Source organism: Mandrillus leucophaeus, unplaced genomic scaffold (assembly GCF_000951045.1).
Source record: "Mandrillus leucophaeus isolate KB7577 unplaced genomic scaffold, Mleu.le_1.0 Scaffold751, whole genome shotgun sequence".
NCBI lineage: Eukaryota > Metazoa > Chordata > Mammalia > Primates > Cercopithecidae > Mandrillus > Mandrillus leucophaeus.
In genome coordinates, this window is record NW_012108153.1 from 347,020 (window position 1) to 365,570 (window position 18,551).

The 18,551-nt window shown below is 52.7% G+C and overlaps 1 protein-coding gene and 1 long non-coding RNA gene across 4 annotated transcripts in view; both read right to left on the reverse strand.

Annotated features, from left to right (window-relative positions):
- ADAMTS10 (ADAM metallopeptidase with thrombospondin type 1 motif, 10) overlaps positions 1 to 18,551 on the reverse strand; it is a 29,353-nt gene that overhangs the window by 10,526 nt on the left and 276 nt on the right. The window contains exons 2-14 of one of the 3 annotated variants that reach the window (XM_011966270.1): positions 15,920 to 16,106; positions 15,309 to 15,655; positions 13,983 to 14,139; positions 10,585 to 10,802; positions 7,193 to 7,276; positions 6,928 to 7,073; positions 6,501 to 6,544; positions 6,266 to 6,371; positions 6,032 to 6,178; positions 5,721 to 5,862; positions 2,151 to 2,258; positions 1,332 to 1,477; positions 1,174 to 1,237 (exon numbers count right to left, since the gene is read on the reverse strand). In XM_011966270.1, coding sequence (XP_011821660.1) covers positions 1,174 to 1,237; positions 1,332 to 1,477; positions 2,151 to 2,258; positions 5,721 to 5,862; positions 6,032 to 6,178; positions 6,266 to 6,371; positions 6,501 to 6,544; positions 6,928 to 7,073; positions 7,193 to 7,276; positions 10,585 to 10,802; positions 13,983 to 14,139; positions 15,309 to 15,655; positions 15,920 to 16,007 — 1,797 coding nt within the window. In that variant the 5' untranslated portion in view covers positions 16,008 to 16,106. Of the gene's footprint in view, positions 1 to 1,173; positions 1,238 to 1,331; positions 1,564 to 2,150; positions 2,259 to 5,720; positions 5,863 to 6,031; positions 6,179 to 6,265; positions 6,372 to 6,500; positions 6,545 to 6,927; positions 7,074 to 7,192; positions 7,277 to 10,584; positions 10,803 to 13,982; positions 14,140 to 15,308; positions 15,656 to 15,919; positions 16,108 to 18,551 lie in introns of those variants that run through there. The other 2 variants (XM_011966271.1, XM_011966272.1) reach the window with 2 other exon arrangements.
- LOC105529181 lies at positions 2,589 to 4,459 on the reverse strand. The gene is made up of 2 exons (XR_001004469.1): positions 3,427 to 4,459; positions 2,589 to 3,189 (listed from the first exon to the last, which is right to left on the reverse strand). It is a non-coding gene; the product is annotated as an uncharacterized LOC105529181 (long non-coding RNA).

Sequence of the window (18,551 nt, forward strand, 5' to 3'; positions counted from 1 at the left end):
TGGGTACTTTTTTGTATTTTTAGTAGAAGCAGTGTTTTACCATGTTAGCCAGGCTGGTCTTGAATTTCTGACCTCAGGTGATACACCTGCCTCGGCCTCCCAAAATGCTGGGATTGCAGGTGTGAGCCACTGCGCCCGGCCTAATTTTTGTATTTTTAATAGAGACGGGGTTTTGTCATGTTGGTCAGGCTGGTCTTGAACTCTTGACCTCAGGTGATCCACCTGCCTCAGCCTCCCAAAGTGCTGGGATTACAGGCGTGAGCTACTGCGCCTGGCCACATGGAGTCTTTCTTGAGAGAGAAAGTCTGGAAGGGATCAGGGTTTATAGAAGGTGCCAGCATGTGGATTCTCTGAAGACCTGGATCCCCCCACATAGGAGGCTGAGAAGTCCAAAGCTCTCACTGCCCTCTGAAACACCCCCTCCCCAGCAAACTTCTTGCTGCTCACCGGTGGTCCTAGGTCAGCTGAGGGCACAAGCAGAGGACAGACACCTGTCACTGGGTTTGGTGAGAGGAAGCTTCAGCTACAACTTTGGGGGATGACAGAAGGCAGGGGTGGGACTCTTCGGGGGAAGCTGGGCTGTAAAGCGAAGGGACAGACTGGATGGTAGGGGGTTGTGAGGGCCAAGCAGTGATTTCAAGGTGGGGTCTCGTAGTCTAAATGCAGGAGGAAGAGAGCTGGAAGGGGCCAGGTCGTTAAGGAGGAGGCGTTGCGGATGGGAAGGTGGTGGGGGTTAGGGAGAGGAGGGAAGAGAGGGGTGGCAGCTGCAGGTTCCCTAGGAGGCAGCAGGTGCCCGAATGAAGCACTCTGATAGCTTTTTTTTTTTCTTTTGAGATGGAGTTTTGCTCTGTCACCCAGGCTGGATTGCAGTGGTGCGATCTCGGCTCACTGCATCCTCTGCCTCCCGGGTTCAAGCGATTCTCCTGCCTCAGTCTCCCGAGTAGCTGGGATTACAGGAGTCTACCACCACGCCCGGCTAATTTTTGCATTTTTAGTAGAGACAGAGTTCGCCATGTTGGCCAGGCTAGTCTCAAACTCCTGACCTCAGGTGATCCGCCCGCCTTGGCCTCGCAAAATGTTGGGATTACAGGCATGAGCCACCGTGCCAGGCCTCTGATAGCTTTTTTTAAATGCTTCCTCCCCCCACTCCTCAAGAGGTTTGGGGGAACTCACATCCGTGTTGCAGGAGCGGTGCCGCCTTCTCTCACCCAGACAGTACTTGCCCCCGATGGTTGGCCTGGAAGGGGTGGTGGGATAGAAGAGAGATGAGGCAGGGGGAGATGGGGGCGGGGGTCGCGCTGCCCTTCCGGGTGGGGGTCCTGAGGGCTGACCTGGGGCTGTCGCAGTGACGGCTGGAAGAGGACACGCCGCCGCCACACGTCCGGCTGCAGTCGCCCCAAGGAGTCCACGGCCCCCAGGCTCCGTCCACGCCTTCCGGGCGCGACCCGAAGGGGACACAGACCCGTTTGTAGCACCACTGGGTTGGGGGAGACAGGAAGGAGTGAGTTCAGCCCGGAGAACACTTGCGGGCCCCATGCACCGTTCCCCACTCCAGGCCCCAGCCAAAGAAATCTCAGCCTCTTCAGGATGGGGCAGGAAGGGGATGGGCAGAGGCGGGGTCTGAAGACAGGGACAGGTTTAGGTTACGTAGGAGAGTGGTCTGGGAGACAGACAAGCTACAAGCGAGAGGCGTAGCCTGAGCACAGCGAGCTGAACAGGGAGGGGTGTAGACAGGACCACGATAAGCGTGGAGACGAGATGGGGCGTGGCTTCAGGCCGGGGGAGGGACCTACAGGCAGTAGGCGTGGCCAGAGCCAAGGGCCGCACAGGGGATGGGCGTGGCCAATAAGGGAGCGAGCACATAGTAGGCGTGGCCAGAGCCGAGGAAATTATTAGACGGTGGGCGTGGAAAACGCCGGAGTGAGCAAACAGTAGGCGTGGCCAGAACCGAGGGACGCATAGGTGGCGGGCGTGGCCAACGACGGAAGGAGCATGCAGTAGGCGTGGCCGCAGCCGAGGGAGTATAGATGGCGGGCGTGTCCAATGCGGGAGGGAGCAGACAATAGGCCAAAGGACAGACGAGTGGGCGTGGCCAACTCGGGAGGTGGATCCGGGGCGTGGCCCGGTTGGGGGCCCTGGCCGGCGCTCACCCCCTTGTCGATGGTGTGCGTCTGGCACAGCGTGCCCTCGGCGGCCGGGATGCTGTTGGTGATGCACCGGTTGCTCTTGCTCAGACACCACAGCTCACTGCAGACCTCCTGCGGGCCAAGGCGCCCGCTCAGGCTCGCCCCCCTCTCTTCCTCCCTGGGGCAGCCCGCCCGGCTTGGGAGGACCCAGATGTCCGGCTCACTGCCGGCCCCGGAGCAGAGAGCACCGTACTCCCTTCCTGGCTCTCAGTGGGTCTTCGTGCATCCCCTTGCGGGGCATGGCCTGTGACTTATCCTCTGCCAATAAGCTCCATTTATGGAACACCTTATACATGCCATATACCCCTTTAGGCAGTACTACCCCATCTTACTGGGAGAAAACCAAGCTTTAGACAGGTAAGGTCACTTGCTAGAGGTCACACAACTACTAAGGGAGTAGCCTGGAGTTTAACTCAGCTCTTTGAATTCAGAGTCTGTGCTCTAAAGAACTTTGCAATTCAGCTTCTGATGCCTTCTGAGTTTCTGGAAGGAAACTTGGGACCTACTGAGGAATGAACAGGAAGGATTTGGGGTTCTATTATGGGATGGGCAAAGTAGTTGAAGAGAAAGTAGTGGTTCTGAGAAATCGGCCTGGATGATGACTAGGCCAAAGGCCTCAACTCTAGTTTTTTCCAGCTTGTTGGTTCTCTTTGTTCCCCCATCTCAACTGGAGAAGCCCCCAACACTTTTAAGCTATGGGGAGGGGTGGAAGTTTGGGAGGGGACAATGCCAAATTAGGTTTGTGTGGGACATTCCTGTCTTTCTCCAGGTGAAAAATCTCCACCTTCTTCCCGTCTGAATCCTGCACAGGCTGGACCAGTCCCAGGGACTCACTCTGACCCTTAAAGTCCAGGTTAATATCCCTGGAGAAGCCCCACTGAGTTCAGGTGAAGCAAAATCTCTGACCCTCTTGGCCCACATCCTAAGCAACCTCCCACCATCTTTCCTCTAAGAAGTAGGTGGTCCTGGCCAGGCGCAGTGGCTCACGCCTGTAATCCCAGCACTTTGGGAGGCCGAGGTGGGCAGATCACAAGGTCAGGAGATCGAGACTATCCTGGCTAACTCGATGAAACCCCGTCTCTACTAAAAATACAAAAAATTAGCCAGGCGTGGTGGTGGGCGCCTGTAGTCCCAGCTACTTGGGAGGCTGAGGCAGGAGAATGGCGTGAACCTGGGAGGCAGAGCTTGCAGTGAGCTGAGATCATGCCACTGCACTCCAGCCTGGGCGACAGAGCGAGACTCCATCTCAAAAAAAAAAAAAAAAGAAGTAGGTGGTCCTTCTGTAATTATCAAGTGTAATCCCCTCTGAACCCAATTCTTGTAAGCTTTCCAGTTGTGGGACTGGATCAATCAATGGCCATTGGAAAGGACCCTTCCTAGGTCAGCCCCTTAGAGATACCTGTACATACGTGAGAAGTTGGAAGAGTTACTCTCAGACACATTCTAACTCAAAGGTCCTCTAGAGTCTCTGCCTTCTGCCTTTTAGATGACACTTCTCAGCTAAAAACTTAGCCTGTGTCCTCCTGGCCATATCTAAAAATATTACATCAGCCCGGTCGCAATCCCACTTCTGACACCTCAAGAGAACGATTTCAGCCCTGCTTTTGGCCTCCTCTCCACAAGGAGGCACTGTGGCATATTTGAGTTGTGGAGAGACCTCAACTCTGCTATTGACCTGCAACATATTTCCCCTCTCTGGGCCTCAGTTTACTCATCTACAAGATGGGCAGCCTAATGCCTGCCTTGCCTATATAAATGGCTATGAGGCATGTGACAGGATAGATAAGAAAGGACTTGCACCAATGCCATTATGGGGTAACAATGACCACCGCTATCTCTGGACTAGGCCCTAGGCTGAACCTTTACATATATTAACCAGGTCACATGAAGTAAATAAATCCCCCTTTGTCAAGAGGGCCTGAAAGATGTTCCTTCAAAAACTAAAAGGAAGGCTCAATTCAACATATAGCCAGTGCCAGCCCAAGCTTGATGTTTTGACAGCTCCTCCCCTCCCCTGCCCCTTTGTAAAATTTGGAGAGTCATGAGAGATCTATTTAAATCCCAGCTCTGTCATGGTCTTGAACTGTGGCCTTGGACAAGTCACCCTCCCTATGCTATGCCCCAGTCCCTTTCTCTGTAACTTGGGGGCTAATAGGATTGTCAGGAGTTTAGATGATGATACACAGCACATGCTTAGCACATAGTGAGAGCTCAGTAAACGTCAGATACCACGATCATTGTTAGGATACCTGGGTCACAGCAGATGGTGAGGATTAGCTTCGGAATTCTTTAGGAATTCCTTAGAGGGTGCTGTAGTTGCCAGCTAAGTTAGGGTGGAGGGGCTCAAGGGTGGGATGTCAATGAAATAGAAATTTTGGCCGGGCGCGGTGGCTCAAGCCTGTAATCCCAGCACTTTGGGAGGCCGAGATGGGTGGATCACGAGGTCAGGAGATCGAGCCCATCCTGGCTAATACGGTGAAACCCCGTCTCTACTAAAAAATACAAAAAACTAGCCAGGCGAGGTGGCGGGCACCTGCAGTCCCAGCTACTCGGGAGGCTGAGGCAGGAGAATGGCGTAAACCCGGGAGGCGGAGCTTGCAGTGAGCTGAGATTCGGCCACTGCACTCCAGCCTGGGCGACACAGAGAGACTCCGTCTCAAAAAAAAAAAAAAAAAAAAAAAAAAAAAAGGAAATTTTTCCAGGGTTTGTCTCTGTCTTGCAGTGGAATGGAGGGAGGGCAATTTGGCAGCTGCTTGCCCTCTGCTTTGCGTGAACACGGCATCACAAAAACTCTGACCCTTTGAGTTGTGAGGGTATGAAGAACTAGGGCTGGGCCTGGGCCCCTAGGGCTGAGACTTTGAGGAGCTTAGGGGTGCATTTAGGGAATCGAGGCAGGTGGGCAGAGGAGGAGCACACTGTGGCTGAATGCTGGTGGCTGAAGCAGGAAGCCAGTAGGTCTCCAGCTTCCTGGGAGGAGCTGGGAGTGGAACCCCCTACCCCCAACTCCTTTCTCTATGCACGAATAGGGCTTTGGGAGTCTAAACCTCGGGAAAGAGTGGGGAGAGGTCAGGAGGCTCAGAGCTCCTCCAGACAGGGAGTCCCTGGAAGGTTCTGTCTAGTTCTTTGCCAAGTAGGGAAGATAGCTCATCCCCAGGGAAATTATTTCCATCAGGACTGGATGTTTAGTTAAAAACTGCCCCATGAGAGGTCTTGAGACTTTGATCCTGCTGTAGCCCACAGGTGGTCTGATGTACTAGACAGAAGGTGGCCCCTCAGCCCAACCCTCCCCTCATATCAGGGGTCTGGAGAAGCAGGGGATCCCATTTTTGTTCCCAAGCACTGTCTGATTGCTTAGGATAGTTTGCACGCTCCATGCACCTCTGTCCTCCCAGATCCCCATGGGGGCTCACCCCATCCCCCTTCCCGGCTCTCCCACCCCCCCACTTCCCAGGTGGGTGCCCTGGTAGAGTTCCCTCCCCCGCCCCCAGCGGCCCCCTCCCCTCCCAGGAAGGAAAGCAGGAAGGCTCTCTCTACCCCGTATTTACACTGACGCGATTTGACTCCATGCTGGAAGCGGCATTGCTCATCTGCATCGTAGGCTTGGCCCGGTGCCACTGTCGGGTACACAAAGTCCTGTCTCGGGGGCCGGTTGTTCAGGCAGAGCCCCAGGCCCGAGCTGCCTCGAGAGAAAAGCAACTGTCATGCTAGGTGGCTACAAGTCAAGAGCTCAGGAGCCCCGGCTGGATGGGGGTCCCAGGGAGCAGCCCTGATTTCTATCGTCTCCCATGCACCCTGCCCCACCATGGGTGTGACCCGCTCTGAGGGACACGCAGGTGCATCCTCACTCTAGAAAGCTGGTGATGTAGTCACGGCTGCAGGATGACCACACGAATGGGTTGGTCTTCATGGTAATGTGGGCAGCCATGAGCTTGGCTGGGTCCTGACCACGGGCCCCACAGCTGTTTCCCACGCCGTCATGGTTCATGCCGAATCTAGGGAAAGGGGTGTCGGCTCTGCCGGGCGCCGAGGGACCCGCCCAGCTCCTCCCGTCCTCCCCCTCCTGTGTGCCCCGGCCTCACGTGTGCCCGATCTCGTGGGCAATGGTGAACGCCGTGGCCAGGCCAATGTCCTCATTGACGCTGCAACTTCTCTCGCGCTCACACATTCCACCCACTGGGGCCAGGCCTGGGAAGATGGGCATGTGGGGATGGGACTGGGAGGCTCAGGATGGTGCTGGCTGGCCCCATCCACCTGCCAGGAATCACCCCAGCCCACTGCCTTCATAGACGCCTGAAACCTACGGGGCTCGGATACCTAGTGTGCCGCAGGGTTTGTTCTTGTAGATGCAGATGTCATAGCTGTAAAAGGAGAAGGGGGCAGTGAAGGGGCTGGGCTATCTCCCTAAGCCCTGCTGATGCCACCATGCCCAACTCTGGGGGTTGAGTCCTGCCTTGGAGGCGCCATCTGCCTCTCACCCGAAGCCGCATACAGGAGTGACTGACCATGAATGCACGCGTGCATGAGTGAGAGAATGAGTGAATGAGGGCATCAGTGCCCAAACAGCCCCAAACCTCCCTTACTCATTATTCTTAAGCAGCCCCTCCCCATCCCCGACCCCCTCATGGGTGGCCCAAGCTTCCCTCCTCCTCCCGACCCCAGCAGAAGTGATCTCTGGACTCTCACGGTTCCCTGGACCACCTGTTTTCTCAGCCCCAGTCCTAGACCTCTCCTGTCCCCTCACCGTGTGATGAGCACTGCTGTGTCATGGTTAGCCACACCGTTCTCTGGAATGGCATTACCATGGCCGCTGTGGTTCACGATGGATTTCTGCCACTTACAAAAGCTGTCCAGGGACTTCCCGGCATGGTGGGTGATCTCCAGAGTGGGCTGGGGATGGACAGAGGGAAGTACGTGGGCGCCCACCACCCAGGGGACAGCAAGATCTGCTGGTGTGAAGGGGAAGGGGAAGGGGAAGGGGAAGGGGAAGGGGAGGCAGCCTCCCGCACCTGGTCCTCCGTGAGCAGGATGAGGCGAGTTACAAGGATGTTAACGGTGCTTCCCAGACTCGAGTCCTGGAAAAGTTTGGCAACCTGACCTCCAAGAAACAAGAGAGACCGAGTCTTAAGAGGAGCCCAGGGTAGAAAATGAAAAGCAAAAACAATGATAACAGCTTGCTTTCATCAGGCACCTACTGTGTGTTGGGTCTTAGGCTAAACCTGCTATTGGGTTTTTTTTTTGTTGTTGTTACAGATGGGGGGTCTTTGTATGTTGCTCAGGCTGGTCTTGAACTCCTGACCTCAAGTGATCCTCTGCCTGGCCTCCCATAGGGCCAGGATTACAGGGGTGAGCCACCACGCCCGGCCATGCATCAGTCTTTTCATGAATAGGTACTATTTGTTGTTGTTACTATTTGTTGTCATTGCTGTTGTTTTTTGGGATGGAGTCTCGCTCTGTTGCCCAGGCTGGAGTGCTGTGGCGCCATCTCAGCTCACTGTAACGTCTGCCTCCCAGGTTCAAATAATTCTACTGCTTCAGCCTCCCAAGTAGCTAGGACTACAGGGGCACACCACTATGCCCACTTAATTTTTTTTTTTTTTTTTTGAGACAGAGTTTTGCTCTTTTTGTCCAGGGTGGAATGCAATGGCGTGATCTCAGCTCACTGCAACCTCTGCCTCCCGGGTTCAAGTGATTCTCTTGCCTCAGCCTCCTGAATAGCTGGGATTACAGGTGTGAGACACCACGCCCAGCCATGCCCGTCTAATTTTTGTATGTTTAGCAGAGACTGGGTTTCACCATGTTGGCCAGGCTGGCCTCGAACTCCTGACCTGAAGTGAGCCTCCTATCTTGGCCTGGCACAGTGCTGGGATTACAGGTGTGAGCCACCGTGCCTAGCCATGCATCAGTCTTTTCATGAATAGGTGCTATGATCATCCCCAATTTATAGATGAGGAGACATGCAAAGAGAGGTTAGGACACAGGTGATAGGTGTCAGAAGTGAGACTCAAGTCTGGATTGCTTACCAGGACATTTCTCAGACTCCTCCAAGCTCAGCTTGTCTACTTGACCCCAACCCCTGCTTACCCCGCTGACTGCCTCAAGCATCTTTGCCCAGAGGCGACCTGAGGGATATACATGTCTGGGTTCATTCCACAGCTATCTGAAGGTACCAATTTGCCCATCACCGCAGGAAAGTAAAACTGTGAGGGCAGGAGGCTCTGGAGACAGTGGTCAGAGGAAAGGAGGAAGCAGCCCCAGGGATGAGTGGGCACAGAAGACAGAGGCCGGGCTGCAGGGATATTGGAGCCCTGGGGCAATCATTTTCCTGTCTGGAAATCCCCAGGAATTTTTTTTTTTTTTTTTTTTTTTTTAGTCTCGCTCTGTCACCCAGGCTGGAGTACAGTGGCACAATCTTGGCTCACTGAAACCTCCACCTCCCGGGTTCAAGCAATTCTCCTGCCTCAGCCACCAGAGTAGGTGGGACTACAGGTGCACACCACCACGCCCAGCTAATTTTTGTATTTTTAGTAGAGACGGGGTTTCACCGTGTTGGCCAGGCTGGTGTCGAACTCCTGACCTCAGGTGATTTGCCTGCCTCCGCCTCCCAAAGTGCTGGGATTACAGGCGTGAGTCACTGTGCCTGGCAGGAAACCCCCAGGAAATTCTGAAAGCCCTAGGGAGAGAGGTCAGGCTCGGGCACAATAGAGTGCCATCAGTGATGACGCTACACAACATTTTGGATACTCTGCCTGTCTGCTAAACTTTTTGTTTCCCCTTTTGCTTCAGTGAAACGAGAGCACCATTCATTAAGCCCTTACTATGTGCCGAGTAGCCTGCCTGGCTTCCCTCCCACCAATCCTTACTCTCCGTGGTAGCTACCATTATATTTCCATTTGATACAGTAGTACACTGAGGCTTAGAGAGGTCAAGAATCTTGCCCGAGATCTAGGATGGAAATGAACTATATCTGAATGTGAGTCGGGGAGGTCACCCTGTAGGAATTTATAAGTAGGTGCTTGTGCAAGAATGCTACATGAATACAGATGTGTGCCTGTGTGTGTACTGCTAACCTCAATGAGTACCTGCGAGCTGTGGTTTATCTATCTATCTATCTATCTATCTATCTATCTATCTATCTATCTATCTATCTATCAATCATCTATCTGTCTGTCTGTCTGTGTGTCTGTCTGTCTATCTATCTACCTACCTACCTATCTATCTTGAGATGGAGTTTCCCTCTTGTTGCCCAGGCTGGAGCGCAATGGTGCGATCTTGGCTCACTGCAACCTCCGCCTCCTGAGTTCAAGCGATTCTCCTGCCTCAGCCTCCCAAGTAGCTGAGATGACAGGCGCCCACCACCACACTCAGCTAATTTTTGTATTTTTAGTAGAGACGGGGTTTCACCATGTTAGCCAGGCTGGTCTCGAACTCCTGACCTCATGTGATCCACCCACCTTGGCCTCCCAAAGTGCTGGGATTACAGGCGTGAGCCACCGTGCCTAGCCTACTGCGATTTATTTATTTATTTATGAATGACAGGGATCATAACCCACTGCAGCCTCAAACTCCTGGGCTCAAGTGATCCTCCTGCCTCAGCTTCCTGAGTAGCTGGGACTACAGGGGTGTGCCACCACGCTCCACTAATTTTTAAGTGTTTTGTAGAGATGGGGTTTCACTATGTTTCCCAGGCTGGTGTGTGTTTACTTTTTTATTTTTTTGAGATGGAGTCTTGCTCTGTCACCCAGGCTGGAGTGCAGTGGCATGATCTTGGCTCACTACAACCTCCACTTCCTGGGTCCAAGCGATTCTCCTGCCTCAGCCTCCTGAGTAGCTGGGATTACTGGCGCCTGCCACCACACCTGGCTAATTTTTTGTATTTTTTAGTAGAGACAGGGTTTCACCATGTTAGCCAGGCTGGTCTCGAATTCCTGCCTTCAAGTGATCTGTTCACCTTGGGCGTGAGCCACTGTGCCCAGCCTATGTGTATTTTTACACACAGCAAACACTTATATGCCACCTACTGCATGCCAAGAACTGTTCTACACACTTTATCAATGCACTGGATCTACCTTAGCTTTATAAAGTAGGTACCACAATTACGCCCATTTTACAGATAGGTAAGCCAAGGCAGAGAGGTGAAGTCACTTGCTCAAAGGCAGATAGTTAAAAAGTGGCAGAGCAGAAATTTAAGCCCAGGCAGGTTCCCTCTGCCCCAGGGTACCTCTGCATGTAGTCACTGTGCTTATGCTCTTTCTCCTTGTTCATTGCCATATGCAACCTTCCTTTCTAGCCTGTCCCCACATCAGGGATTGGGGTGAGATGGTAGCCACCCCCTTGCCTAACACAGGAGGCTGGCTCCAGGTCCTCAGGGCTGCGTGCCCAGGGAGGGGAAGGCACTTACAATGTTCATGATGGCCAGCACGTACTGCTCCACATCCCGGCGCCCGTGATAGGCCACCATCATCTTGTCAGCCACCACCAGGGTCTCCACGTAGCGCTCTCGGCTGACGGATCGCTTCAAGCCTGGCTGGCCACGCTCTGTTTCATTCCCCAGGGGCCTGGCAGGTGGCGGCTTCAAGGTCCGCAGCCACCATGGCCGCCCTTTCCACGGTTTCTCATCTGGGGGACCCAGTAGAGCAATTAAGCCCTGCCCTGCTGGTGGGATGCAAAGCTGCCCAACAACTGTCTTGTCCAACCTCTATCTGGCTACCTCTCTACCCGACAGACAATTTCTGGTCATTCTGCTGCCTTCTCTTGTTGTCCAAGACCTGTGTGATGGTCTGTCTGCCCAATACCTCATCGTTTTTATTCTTTTTTTTTTTTTTTGAGACAGACAGGGTCTCATTCTTTCACCCAGGCTGGAGTGCAGTGGTACGATCTCGGCTCACTGCAACCTCCGCCTCCCAGGTTCAAGCAATTCTCCTGCCTCAGCCTCCTGAGTAGCTGGGATCACAGGCACGTGCCACTATGCCTGGCTAATTTTTGTATTATTATTATTATTATTATTATTATTTTTTGAGACGGAGTCTCACTCTGTCTCCCAGGCTGGAGTGCAGTGGCTGGATCTCAGCTCACTGCAAACTCCACCTCCCGGGTTTATGCCATTCTCCGGCCTCAGCCTCCCGAGTAGCTAGGACTACAGGCGCCCGCCACATCGCCCGGCTAGTTTTTTGTATTTTTTAGTAGAGATGGGGTTTCACCGTGTTAGCCAGGATGGTCTCGATCTCCTGACCTCGTGATCCGCCCGTCTCGGCCTCCCAAAGTGCTGGGATTACAGGCTTGAGCCACCGCGCCCGGCCAATTTTTGTATTTTTAATTGAGACTGCGTTTCACCATGTTGGCCAGGCTGGTCTTGAACTTCTGACCTCAAGTGATCCACCCGTCTCAGCCTCCCAAAGTGCTGGGATTACAGGTATGAGCCCCTGTGCCTGGCTGCCTCATTGTTTGTCTACAGGGCATCTTGGCAGTACCATCTCTATTTTTTTGTCGATGTCCTACTACCTGAGAATATTGCAGTCTACCATGATGTCACTGTCCCACTGCCAAACCGTTGAGTTGAATAACAGCCTGACTTCTCCCACTGTTGGCTGTATGCTGTTCCACTGCCTGTATGCCAAGCTGTTCAGCTACCAGCCTGCCCCACTGCCCAAATGTCCAACCGAACACTTGCATGACTGTCCCAGAGCTAAGCTGGTTGGTTGAACCACTGTCCCATGATGACCAGCATGATTGTACAATCCATTGACAATTCCACTGCCCGAATGGAATGGTGTGAACCAGCCTATTTTGCTGTCTGAACTGTGTGCTTGGACAACATGTTGTCTTCTAGGTGAGCAACTTTTCCAATCAATGCACTGCCCGATTAGATCAGTGAGTTCTAACTGCAATGCACTGCAGTTAGAACAATCATACTGCCTGATGTACTACAACCAGATGGTCTCATGGACCACCCAACCGTGACATCGTATGTCATCCACCTTTTCTGTCTGTACAGCTGACTGTGGCTATATGTCTACCACAGCATCCTACTCACAAGACTATCTGATTATACACTTCGTTCAATATCACACTGTTCTGCTTTTCCATCTAACATTCATCCGATTTTCTTTTTTGAGACGGGGTCTCACTTTGTCGCCCAGGCTGAAGTACAATTGGTGCAGTCTCAACTCACCGCAACCTCAACCTCCTGGGTTCAAGCAATTCTCCTGCCTCAGCCTGCCAAGTAGCTGGAATGACAGGCATGTGCCACCATGCCTGGCTAACTTTTTTGTATTTTTAGTAGAGACGGGGTTTCGCCATGTTGGCCAGGCTGATCTCGATCTCCTGACCTCAAGTGATCTGCCTGTCTCGTCCTCTCAAAATGCTGGGATTAGAGGTGTGAGCCACCATGCCTGACCCTGATTTTCTATATGTATATTTTGAAACAGGATCTTGCTCTGTTGCCCATGCTGGAGGGCAGTAGTGTGCTCAAGGCTCATTGGAGCCTCAATCTACCTGGCTCAAGGGACTCTCCTGCCTCAGCCTCCCAAGTAGCTGGGACTACAGGAGCCCACCACCACACCTGGCTTACTTTTTCTATCTTTGGTCGAGATGGTGTCTCCCTCTGTTGCCCACGCTGTTGTCAAACTCCTGGGCTCAAGCGATCCCCCCGCCTCAGCCTCCCAAAGTGCTAGAATTACAGGTGTGAGCCACCATGCCCGATCGGACCTGGTTTTCTGGCAGTATGACTGTGCTGGTAAATATTTTACTGGTATATAGCTTTCCTTCTCTCTCATTTCCTAAATGCCTGATTGTACAACCATCCTCCTACCAGTCTGATCATAAATCTGGCCTTTTGGCTGTATAACTGCTGGAGTATCTGATATAATCACCACACTGTCTAACTGTCTGATCAGATGATAATCCTAGAGAAGGAATGGTTTTATACCTGAACACCTGTCTGGCTGTTTTACTCACTGCTGGGCCAGGTGACTATAGCAGGGATAAGATTATTCCATAGCTCCGCTGGTTCACTGTGTGAGGATATGTCTTGCTGTCCCCTGGATAGAACGGCCTAGTTTTTTTTTTTTTTGAGATGGAGTCTTGCTTTGATGCCCAGGCTGGCGTGCAACGGCACGATCTCTACTCGCTGCAACCTCTGCCTCCCGGGTTCAAGTGATTCTCCTGCCTCAGTCTCCCGAGTAGATGGGATGACAGGCATGCGCCACCACGCCTGGCTAATTTTGTATTTTTAGTAGAGATGGGGTTTCGCCATGTTGGTCAGGCTGGTCTCGAACTCCTGACCTCAGGTGATCTGCCCGCCTTGGCCTCCCAAAGTGCTGTGATTACAGGTGTGAGCCACCGTGCCTGGCCTGATTTTTTTTTGAGACGGGAGTCTTGCTGTCACCCAGCTTGGAGTGCAGTGGTATGATCTTGGCTCACTACAACGTCTGCTTCCCGGGTTCAAGCGATTCTCCAGCCTCAGCCTCCGAGTAGCTGGGACTACAGGTGCTTACCACCATGGCGGGCTAATTTTTGTATTTTTAGTAGAGACGGGGTTTCTTCATGTTGGCCAAGCTGGTCTCGAACTCCTGACCTCAAGGTGATCCACCCACCTCGGCCTCCCAAAGTGCTGGGATTATAGGTGTGAGCCACTGCACCTAGCCGCAATTCTGTAATTATATCACTGTGTCCCCTTCTCAGCAGCTCCATTCTTCCCCTCACATAACTGCCTGCTGACTTTCTGGATAAAAAGACACTGCTGCCTCAAGGGAAAGTTACCATGTAGTCCTCTCCCCATCCCCAGAAAGACCGATGTACCTCTCACTCCACAGGCCGTGTCCAGGTGGGGGTGACGCAGAGAGGAACGCTTGTACACCACATGTGGTCCACTTTCCTCTGGGCCCCGAGAACCCTTGGGCCCACCGTGTAGGGGCTCAATCAGGTACTCTTCCTTGTCTGCCACAATCAGGCCGTGCTGGGTTTTGAGAAGTGGGACAGAAAGTTCTCAGGATCAGGCTCTGGAGCTTAGGACCCCTGGGACCTTCTCTCTGTCTTTATGATTTCGTTCTTATCTCATCAGGTTTATTTTGCTATTTTTTTCTTTTTTAGCATAGGTAATTAGTATCCATGCTATTTCTTTCTTTTTCTTTCTTTTTTTTCTTTTTTTGAAGACAAGGTCTCAATCTGTCATCCAGACTGGAGTGCAGTGGTGCAATCGTAGATCACTGCATTCTCAACTTCCTGGGCTCAAGCGATCCTCCTGCCTCAGCCTCCCAAGGAGCTGGGACTATAGGAGCACACCAACATGTTTGGCTAACTTTTTAAATTTTTAATTTATTTTTCATAGAGATTTATTTTTTCATATATTGCCCAGGCTGGTCTCGAATTCCTGGCCTCAAATGATCCTCCTGCCTCGGCCTCCCAAAGTGCTAAGATTACAAGCATGAGCCACTATGCTCAGCCTGTAATTTGTTTTTTTAATTATATATATGCGTATGTGTATATTATGAATGTATGTGTATAGATACACATACACATAATTATATATAAAATATAAATATATATTTAAGCATATATAATATATATACATATATATAAGATATATATATATATATTTAAAGAAACACTATATATTTAAAGAGACAGGCCCAGGCTGCAGTGCAGTGGTGTGATCTCAGATCACTGCGACCTCCCCCTCCTGAGTTCAACCGATTCTCCCACCTTAGCCTCCTGAGTAGCTAGGATTACATATGCACACCACCATGCCTGGCTAATTTTTATTTGTAGTTTTAGTAGAGATGGGGTTTCACCATGTTGGCCAGGCTGAACTTGAACTCCTGACCTCAAGGGATGCACCCACCTCAGCCTCCCAAAATGCTAGAACTACAGGCATAAGCCACCGTGCCCAGCCTCTAATTTTTTGAGATAGATGTTCAGCTCATTAATTTTCGGCCTTACCTAAGGCTATACATTTTCCTCTAAGTACTGCTTTAGCTGCATCCCCAAAGTACTGATTCACTCAAAACACTTTAAAAATGTCCCGCTATCATTCCTTCTCTGACCTTTATGTAGAAGTGTTTTTCTTAACTTCCAAACTAGTGGGCATTCCCCGCCCCCTGCCACTTTCCAGAATCCTCTGCTCACCAGGCCTCCACAGGTGCTGATGGCCACATGGGAGCTGCTGGCCTGGCCCTGCAGGTGACCAGCGTAGAGGCAGTGGGGCCGGGCGGCCCTCTGCCAGGCCAGGCCCTCCCGTGTCCAGTACTCCACGGAGACGTGCCCTGCCAGTAGACGGGAGCTGCGGGTCAGGTTCAGCAGGAAGTGGGTGCTGGGTGAGGCCACCTTGTAGAAGAGGCGGGACTCGGCTGTGGCCCCGGTGCCCCGGCGCTGCCTCCGGGGAGGAGGTGGCGAGAAGGCCAGCAGTGCCCCGTTGTGGTCCACGCGGGTGGGGAAGGCGATCTCATAGCTCTCCAGACTGGACAGGAACTCATCTGTGGGTGAGGGTCAGAGGCCTGGGGTGGGCCCTGGTTTTAGTGGACCCCTGTGTCCTAGTTGTTAGGCTGCTGGAGCAAGTGATGCTGGCCTCACTGACCCCCGAAATCCAGGGAGTTGGCTGCAAGGCTCCCGCCTATTGACCCCAGGGCCTTCCCCCATTGACCCCCATCCCAGCCCCCTGATACCTCTTTCTGTTGGAGCCCAACTGGTCTCTTAAATTTTTCGCTCCCTCCCCACCGCCACCACCAGACTTCCCCTACCTTGAGACCGGAAGGCGTGCGTGACCTCGAACATGAGGCCCAGCCCCAGGGCGAGGGCCCAGCGGAGGATCTGGCAGGCGGGAGCCATAGAGGCCACGTGTCCACATGTCTCTCCCCAGCCCCGGCTGCCGGCAGCCCCCACAGTGCCGCCTCCCCTGTTCACAGCCTGCGCAGCATCACCGGGCTCCTGGGAGGGGGGAGCCAGGTAAGGGGGCGCCTGGTCCCGCTGTCCAGCACAACCAATGCCAAGGCCAACCATGGCCAAAGCTTTTCACCTGACTGAAGATTCTGAATGCATTTTCTCACTCAGTCGCTCCCCTCTCCCCACCTTCCCTTCCAATCCTTCCTACACTCTTACAAGAGGACAGGCAGGGACTGGGATGCTGGGAGTACCTCCTATGTGCCAGCTACTGGCCCTAGTTTCCACACCACTGCATTTCTGTTTTTTTGAGACGGGGCATTACTCTGTCACCTAGGATGGAGTGCAGTGGTGTGATCATAGCTCACTGCAGCCTCCACCTCCTGGGCTCAAACAATCCTCCTGCCTCAGCCTCCCAAGTAGCTGAGATTGCAGGTGCATGCCACCACCCCTGCTTAATGTTTTTGTTTTTTTGGAGAGACGGGGGTCTCACTTTGTTGCCCAGGCTGTTCTTGAACTCCTGGCCTCAAGCGATCCTTCCACCTCAGCCTCCCAAAGCACTGGGATTACAGGCATGAGCCACTGCACCTAGCCTACCATTGCATTTCATTTCCAAAATAACTTGAGAAGTCACGATCATCTTTTTTTTTGAGATGGAGTCTCACTCTGTGGCCCAGGCTGGAGTGCAATGGCGCAATCTTGGCTCACTGCAACCTCTGCCTCCTGGGTTCATGTGATTCTCCCGCCTCAGCCTCCTGAGTAGCCGGCATTACAGGCACGCGCCAACACACTGGATAATTTTTTTGTATTTTTAGTAGAGATGGGGTTTTACCATGTTGGCCAGGCTGGTCTTGAACTCCTGACCTCGCATCATACTCGCAATCGCTCATCTTTTTATAGATGAGAAAACAGACTCAGGAGTGATAAAGTTTGCCCTGGGTCACACTGCTAGAAAGAGGTGGAACCTGGGTTCATTCATTGGGTTATAGCGTCTGGTGGAGGGTGGATGGGGGCATAACAGCCATGCATGCTGAGGATAGCAACCCTTACTTGCCCTAGCCCTGTGGGGTTCCATCTCTTAGGAGTGACAGATGACAGTCAAGTGAATGGAGAAGGGTTCAGATTGTGACATGTTCTCTAGAAAGTATCCATAGGGAGACTGGGAAGCAGAGGTTCAAAGCATAAGAAATCAATGGTGTGAAGAGACAGGAGAAAGTGCACCAGGAGGGGAAACAGCCAGGTCAAAGGCCTGGAGGTGGGGTAGAGCCTGGCATGCACCCAGGCAGGGTGGGTGCAGGAGAGCAAGGGGAGGCTGGCATCAGAGGCACTTGAAGGCTGGGGTGGTCAGTTTGAATTTTCAAGCCAGATGAAAGCTAAGGCTAGTACTCCATTCCCCCAACCTCTCATATTCCCACCCACGCACCCACTGTCCCGGGCCCTGTCTTTGGATTCTCCAAAAGGGGTAGCACCATTCAAGCCAGATTAAAGCTAGCCTCCAGCCTTTCATATGCCCACCCACGTACCCACTGTCTTGGGCCCTGTCTTTGGATTCTCCACACCGGGTAGCACCCTCACCCTTCCAAGCCTTTCCTCCGCCCTATGTTTCTGTCCTCTTTTCAGATTCTTCCTTCTCAAGGCTCCAAGCCAACCTGCCCCGCAGGTCTCAGTCTCTCCAGCATCTGCCCCAGGCCAGCCTGCCGCAGACAACACTTTGGGCCACCAACCTGTGCCAAACCCTCTTCCCCCACCCTCCTGTCTCCACCCTCCTCCTCCTCTGGGCAAAATCCCTTAATCACAGAGTCTTGTTTTCTTTGCAGCCCAGCCAAGTCTGACAGTCAATCCCCAAACAGGGCAGTTCAGCCCCGAGGGAGGGAGCCAGGTTTTTGCCAAGTTGCTGATGGACCGAGAAGCCCACATTCCCCACTTCTGCTTGGATCCCTCTAGTGACGGGGAGCTCACTCACAGATATTCTGTGAGCCCCACTGCACTCTTCAGCTGGGCTAATGTCCATTCCTTTTGTTGTTGTTCTCTTTTTTTTTTTTTTTTTAGACAGAATCTCGCTCTGGCATCAGGCTGGAGTGCAGCGGTGCGATCCCCGCTCACTGTAACCTCTGTCTCCTGGGTTCAAGCGATTCTCCTGCTTCAACGTCCTGAGTAGCTGGGACTACAGGTGTGCGCCACCATGACAAGCTAATTTTTGTATTTTTAGGAGAGACGAGGTTTCACTGTGTTGGCCAGGATGGTCTCGATCTCTTGACCTCATGATCTGCCCGCCTTGGCCTCCCAAAGTGATGGGATTACAGGCGTGAGCCACAGCACCCGGCCTCTCTCTTTTTTTTTTTTTTTTTTTTTTACCTTTTGGGGGCTTCAGTTGGTGTAGTGGTGTTGGGCCCCTGTACAGTGCCCCGTTGTGGTCCACGCGGGTGGGGAAGGCGATCTCATAGCTCTCCAGACTGGACAGGAACTCATCTGTGGGTGAGGGTCAGAGGCCTG